This window comes from Dermacentor silvarum, chromosome 2 (genome assembly GCF_013339745.2).
Source record: "Dermacentor silvarum isolate Dsil-2018 chromosome 2, BIME_Dsil_1.4, whole genome shotgun sequence".
Classification (NCBI taxonomy): domain Eukaryota; kingdom Metazoa; phylum Arthropoda; class Arachnida; order Ixodida; family Ixodidae; genus Dermacentor; species Dermacentor silvarum.
Window position 1 is genome coordinate 142,797,864 of NC_051155.1, and position 6,829 is coordinate 142,804,692.

Here is a 6,829-nt window from a genome sequence, read left to right on the forward strand (position 1 = left end):
CTTGTATCGCTAACCTTCAAAGAAAGGGCTTCATCCCCAGAACCTCGGCAAGAGTGAGTACCACTCGTTAAACAATGACAAAGGGAGTAGCGCCGCTTCCTGTCACAGTAAGTTTCGTGCACGTTATATATACACATATGTCAAAAATGGCAGGAAAACTTACGCCGACTCTATCGCCGACGTATCAAGAATAACTTAATGGACGCATTATTGAATATATGCGCACTGTATATATATGCACAATAATTGACGGACTACACCTATGGCGCACGAATGGTCGAAGCTGAATGTTTCGTGACGGTCCACAAGAGTAAGCGAGTTACTAGCTGTAATATTGTCACGCGCTAAGGCAAGATCAATCAACAGTACTAGCAGCCAGACCCGAAGAATGCCAGATACGAAAAGACGGTTCTCCAGCTGACGCGGGATCTTCGACTTCGTCGTCTTCTTCGCCGTTCTTGCTGGGCACGCAATGCTGATCGTTTGCTGGCTCAAAACACCAGGTGGCATTATTCCCCCTCCCAATGAAGCATCGACTCGATGCTCAACCACAAGACGTACACGGAAAGTACATAAATTAGGTAAGACACAAAAAAAAAAAATGGAAACGCGCTAGCCCACATACGGACATGAACACGAGGCGAAAAATGCGTTCTGTGGTCGGGAACAAAAAAACAATCGCTTCGCAGTTCTTCGGAGGACGTCGCGACTACAGCAAAAAAAAAGAAAAAAAAAGTTTGTTCACCACTACACTGTATGAACATCATCGTGTGAAATACGGCTTGAGGCGGACGACATGTACAATCTCTGGGCGTGGTAATCGGCGCTTGGGTGATGACAGGTCTCCGTCTGGAATCACTTCATAGTTCACGTCACTGACACGCCTTAATACTCTGTACGGTCCGAAGTACTTGCTCAGGAGTTTCTCGCTGAGGCCTCGCCGTCTAATGGGGGTCCAAACCCAAACTTGGTCACCGGGCTCATAGGTAACTTGCCGATGGTGGAGATTGTACCTTATTGCATCTGTACACTGCTGCTGTCTTATGTGCACACGGGCCAGTTGACGTGCTTCCTCGGCGCGTTGAATGTACTCCTCGACGTCAGGGGCTAACTGGTCGGGCTGATCGATGTCGTCATAGGGAATCATGGCGTCGAGCATAGTTTGAACATCTCGACCATAAACGAGGCGAAACGGCGTGAATCGTGTAGTTTCCTGCGTGGCAGTGTTGTACGCAAACGTTACGTACGGCAGGATTTCGTCCCACGTTTTGTGCTGTACATCCACGTACATAGAGATCATGTCTGCCAGTGTTCTGTTTAGTCTTTCTGTCAAGCCGTTAGTCTGAGGGTGGTATGCAGTGGCCTTTCGATGACTCGTGTAACTCAACTTAAAGATGTCGTCCAGAAGCTTCGCCGTAAACGCCGTCCCTCGGTCAGTGATGATGAATGACGGTGCGCCATGCCGAAGCACAATGTGATGCATAAAAAACTGGGCAACCTCAGATGCTGTCCCGCGTGGTAGTGCCTTCGTCTCAGCGTAACGCGTCAAGTAATCGGTTGCGACAAACAGCTACGTTTCAAGCATTGTGCGCAGCAAGAACAAATCTATCGGAACTGAACGCACCCGCGAGCGATTAGGCAGAAAATAATCAGATAGTGGCCGCACCGAGAAACTTTACTGAGTCACAAACTGACAAGCCACTGCTTCAAAATATTTGCCGAATAAAGAACAAAGAGCAAAACACACCAATCCTGACTGAATTCATAATCGGAAAGCTGGGATAGCTTGCAATACATATTTAGCCCCGCTTTTATAGAACAAAAATTAAGCACCGTATACGCTGCTTGCGCCGTTTGGAAATAGCTTAATCAGCTCCGAAAGCGCTTTTGCATGTTCTCTGAAGCTGTGATCAATGCTTCGTGTCGCCCACCTAGTCACCGTCTTCGATATCTCCGAAAACAGAGGTTTTCTAAGCCGCGCCGGCGTCATACACTTCCATTGTAAACAAGGAGGCAACGGAGGCAGTTGAGGCAAGCAATGGACGCGTCACCACGTGATCAAACATGGCAGCGCCCACGGGATCGCCGCGAAAAGGGTCAATAGGAAAGTCTAGGTGGCGTTGAGCGAAGCGGGGAAGGAGAAAAGAGGCGAAGCTTCGTGGAGGAGGAGGGTAGGTGGAGGCACGCTGGGTTGACCTCCTCTGGCTGTTGCTACGCGGGTGCTTTGCGTAATAGGCGTGCGGGGTTTATCACGCGTTCGCGCCGTATGCTGTAAGTGCGAGTGAAAGCGTGCGACGGTGAGCCGCTGTTGGCGGCTCAATCTCGCGCGCGCAAGGGTGAAAAGCGGGGAGGAAGCGCGTTTTACTCCAGCAGTTGCTTCTTATGGCGCGGCCGCGCGAGCCCTATCTTGAAAGCGATCAGCGATGCGGACAGTCTAGGCGTCGACGCGCACCAAGAGCCGATAGCTTCGTGAGCTCTATGGCACCCATATGCTTGCGCGTCACCCGCGTTCCCGAAGTGAAACGTCACAAAATTTTTATCCAAACTTTTATACATTATTTAATCGTCGTCACCACGACATATTTTATTTGTTGCGCGCATCACATATATGGATAGACAGGTTTGGCACGGAGTGTGACTTTAACAGCAATTCTTTCGCGGTGGCTTAGCGGCTATGGTGTTGCGCTGCTAAGCCCGAGGTCGTGGGATCGAATCCCGGCCGCGGTGGCCGCATTTCGATAAAGGCGAAACGCAAAAGCGCAGTGTCCCGTGCATTGGGGGCACTTTAAAGAACCCCAAGGGGCCAAAATTAATCCGGTGTCCCCCACTATATAGCGCACCGCCTCATAATCAGATGGTAGTTTTGGCACGTAAAACCCCAGAATATAATCTAATCTAACAACAATTCTTTGCGGAAAAAGAAATAGCGCATTGTCATTTTTATTGTCAGCGCCCCCTGCAGAACATCCCCTGAGGTATAGGCGGGACTCAAGCGTATAATGACGCCTACCCGCCTTCAGAGCAGTCTGACGACGAGCCGACGGTGCCTGCTGTGCTGTGCGCCATGCCTGAGCGGCAGCAGCTGGCATACGGCTCGCGCGACCGCCGTGCCGACCAGGGCGGCCAGCGAGATGAGGCATAATGCGGTGGCGAGCACGAAGAAGGCGGCGCGAAGCCGCAGGCTCTCGCCGCGCACATCGGTCACGCACTTGGAGCCATCGTAACGCCGGCCCTGGTAGCACTGGCAAGTGAGGTTCGCGCTGCAGTGCGAATGCTCCACGCTGCACATGCTCTCCGCGCTGCAGGCGCCCATGAGACCCACCTGCGAACAGGTACAGTGGCGCCACTCATTCGCTCAGACCGACCGACCGACCGACCGACCGACCGACTGACGGACGGGCACAGCAAGGCAACGCAGAGCGGTGTCAGTACAATAAAGAATAACTGAAGAAGACGAAAGTTGAGCACAAAATATTAAGCAAAGTGAACGTCCCGGCTCCTGCAAGGAAGCCTTGTTCAGCGCATGGGGGCCTAGTTAAATGAACAAGGCTCGATCCCGTTCGGTGAATAAGGCTCTGGAGTGTAAGGTAAATCTTCTGTGGTTTATGTTTGTACTTTTCATTTATCCCAGCCTGGCTACGCGCATGCTAACACATTAGAAGTCAATTCTGCACGGACCGTGACGTGTCATTAAAAAGTGTCAAACACATGGAGCTCGTTTCCAACCTATATTCGGAGCCGGGTCGTCTGCCGTCGATGGCCGCAGTTTACATCGTGCGACAACCATGCTTTTACCACGACGGATGCCATCACAACGGGAGGTATTCGCTTTAATCTGCATTTGCGATGAACACATCTCAGCTGAGCTAGCAGTGCTATCGCGACGCGCGAAACGGGTGCGCCAACGCCAAAAGAAGCAATGCGCTCGAAATTCATATATACGCTGGAGGTACGCTCCATGTGGTTGGCGCATTGACCATTGTTGGGACCCACCGCACGCACCTCACGTACACACTCTCCCAACTTGTACTCGCCGCTGTACGAAGGTGCGCACACGCAGCGGCCAGTGGAACCGCAGACGGAGTTCGGCTCGGCCCTGCAGTCGAGATCGTTGACACAGTGTGAGCCCAGGCCCGTGTAATGCTTGAGGCATGAGGCGCGCGGCGCGGAGTAGAACGGGTAGCGGCGCACGCACAGGCAACGGCGAACCTGCGTAAGCGTCAACATGGCGCAGCCACACAGACATATGAAGGCGTTTTCGTGTACCCTATAGACGATGTACTGACATTTTTTAATAAGGTTATTTGTTACTCCGGTGGTTTTATTTACTGTTTTCTGCATCCGGACCTGACCTTCTTTATAATCCTCAAGCCTGATACAACGTTGGTCCAAGTTGGCCTCTAAACTATACCATCGCTTCTCCAGGCTGCTTGTTTTCGAGGTACAGTTTGTTCCACTCGTCCGCTGAGAGTTTGAGAGTTGGTTTTTATTCCCTACTTCCCGTATATCTGTGGAAACACAACCTTTATATACAATCCTGGACATTTCTATCCTTAGATAACTGAATTCATTCCTTTTTCGGTGCCATGCTGCCTACTCTTAGCACATACCTGTGCGGCGAGATCAGCGTAGCAGCTGGAATTCCCGTCCACGCACATTCGCTCGCGGCCGCAGGTGGTGTTGTGCGAGTAGTGAAGCTGGCGACCACTGTCCGAGCTTATGTACGGTGAAGACATCCTCATTCGCGGCTGTTTAACGCGAGTGCCGTTGGGGGTGACGAGGCAGCTGACGCGGCCCACCTTCGGTTGTTCGGCGCGCGCCTCCAGCACAGTGTACGCGAGCTCTTCGGGCATCAACGCGCGGTCCTCGCCGTGGCGAAGGCCGACGCGGAACGGCCGTCCGGGAGTGAACTGGTCTGCATCGACGACAGCGTCGTCCACGTACCACTGGAAGGTGGCCGACCAGGACACGGGCGCCGCACACGTGAACCGGATGGCCGAACCCAGCATCGCCTGAGGACTGGACGTGGTGAGCCATGCTGCGCCGGAAATGGTCGTGGGGGCTTCAGTGGCGGAACAGTGATGGTAAATCAGCGGCGCGACCACTTGCACCAGCCACAGGCCGCGAGCGTGGCATCGGAATTGCATCGGGCCGCGATGTCGGCCGGCAACAAGGAACGGTGCCGTAGCGAATCGCATCTTCATTTTCTTCTTCACCCACCACAATTGGGCCGCGTGAAACCCACAGCGGGAGGCTCTACATTGTTACTGTTGTTGCTCCTAGATTAAGCCACGAACCCATTCAGGACGAAAGACGATGAATCTGAGGAAAAAATGACAGCAAATAAAAGGAAATTTCAGAACACAAGACCCGCATTCACAAAGCAGTTCGTGCGCCAGTGCGGCACGTAAGAATAGGCGTATAGGCCAACCTCTTCGGCATGCGTATTTTGCACAGATGCGCTCAATTTAATGCTTCATAGAACAACAAGATTTATGAACTAGGCCCAGAAATGAATTTGTAAGCCCACGCCATGGTAGCTAGCTTAGTGGTTGTGACGTAGAGCTGCTAAACTCGATGGCGCGGGTTCGATTCTGGCCGCGGCTAACCCATTTCGATGGGGTAAAGTGCGAAAACTCTGGTGTACTTGGATTTAGCTGCAAGTCAAAGAACTCCGGTTGGTCAAAGTTAATCCGGAGTCTCCTCTAGGCAGGGTGAAGCCAACCCTATTAACTTGCCGGACAAAAATAAAGTTTTTACCTACCTGCCTACCTCCCCACTACGACGTACCTGAAAATCAGATCGTAGTGTTGGCATGTATTTTATTTATTTTGATTTAATTCTTGATTTATAGCGAGTATTCATCCTTGCAAGATATGTTAATTAAATATATGAAAATAGGACGAGAAAAGTGAGCTAGGAAATTGACCATGCGGAACACTTCAATCAGCATTAATTGGCTTGATTTGTTAATGAGAAAAAAAGAAGTGAAGTTCTTGTTTATTTTGCAAATTTGAATGTGATCCACACAAAGCATAAAAAGAGAGTAAATAAATCAATTCCTCGACTGGCTCGTTTTGGTAATACATTGTGTAATAAATGCATCGAAAAGATTGCCCAATACTGACACTTCAAATTCGAGATCATAGATATACCGCGATCAGTAACCAAGTTGAAGACGTCAAACATGCATGCCTGGCACGTGCCACCTAGGGAGATGGGACAAGATTCGGGTGGTAAAAGTAAACTAAAAATAGGATAACTACGACAAGAAAAATAGGTTAGCTATCGGATATTCGAAAAAAAAAACACGGAATCATGCATAATTGATTTGCGAGACCAGATGACCGTATACAGTAGTTCTCCGAGACTGGGTTGACACACGGCGAAAAGCCCCTGTGCTTCTTCATTCTCCATACTTCCGATTGCCGCTGGTGAACCTTGACGGTGCAGAGGTGAGACTGGATGCCGCACGATTCTTGACTAGCCACCCCTACGCGCTTGTGCGAGTACGTCGTTTCAACTGATTGACACACTCTCACACATGCCCGGTAGAGCCTTGAGAAAAGAACTATGATGGCCCATCTTAAGTAGTGGATACGCACCGTAGTCTGGACCATCGTCATTATCATCATCTTCCCCTTTTGTTGGCGTCATTTTAATAGAAACCCATTTATTCATGAATTAAGATGGACTGTGTGACACAGTTACTTAATTTTATTTCAAGGGGTGGCAGGCTCCATTTAAAGAAAGTCAAGGTGGCGCAGGATTATCTTTTGCGTATTTTCTAGTTTGTCTTCGTTATTTCGGAGCGGCTTTTTTACTCAGT

The 6,829-nt window shown here is 50.4% G+C and overlaps 1 protein-coding gene across 1 annotated transcript; it reads right to left on the reverse strand.

The window, feature by feature from the left end:
• Positions 1–3,016: 3,016 nt before the first annotated feature.
• Positions 3,017–5,218, reverse strand: LOC119440439 (uncharacterized). Its single transcript, XM_037705348.2, has 3 exons — positions 4,611–5,218; positions 4,003–4,209; positions 3,017–3,322 (listed from the first exon to the last, which is right to left on the reverse strand). Exons 1-3 carry the CDS (start codon positions 5,202–5,204, stop codon positions 3,017–3,019), a joined length of 1,107 nt encoding a protein of 368 aa, XP_037561276.1. The 5' UTR covers positions 5,205–5,218.
• Between the last annotated feature and the right edge of the window lie 1,611 nt (positions 5,219–6,829).

Coding starts and splice junctions, on each gene's coding strand:
- LOC119440439 (XM_037705348.2), bottom strand. CDS start 5,204: ATGAAGATGCGATTCGCTACGGCACCGTTCCTTGTTGCCGGCCGACAT. Junction 4,210..4,610: donor ACGCTGATCTCGCCGCACAG/GTATGTGCTAAG, acceptor ACGCTTACGCAG/GTTCGCCGTTGCCTGTGCGT. Junction 3,323..4,002: donor TGGGAGAGTGTGTACGTGAG/GTGCGTGCGGTG, acceptor ACCTGTTCGCAG/GTGGGTCTCATGGGCGCCTG.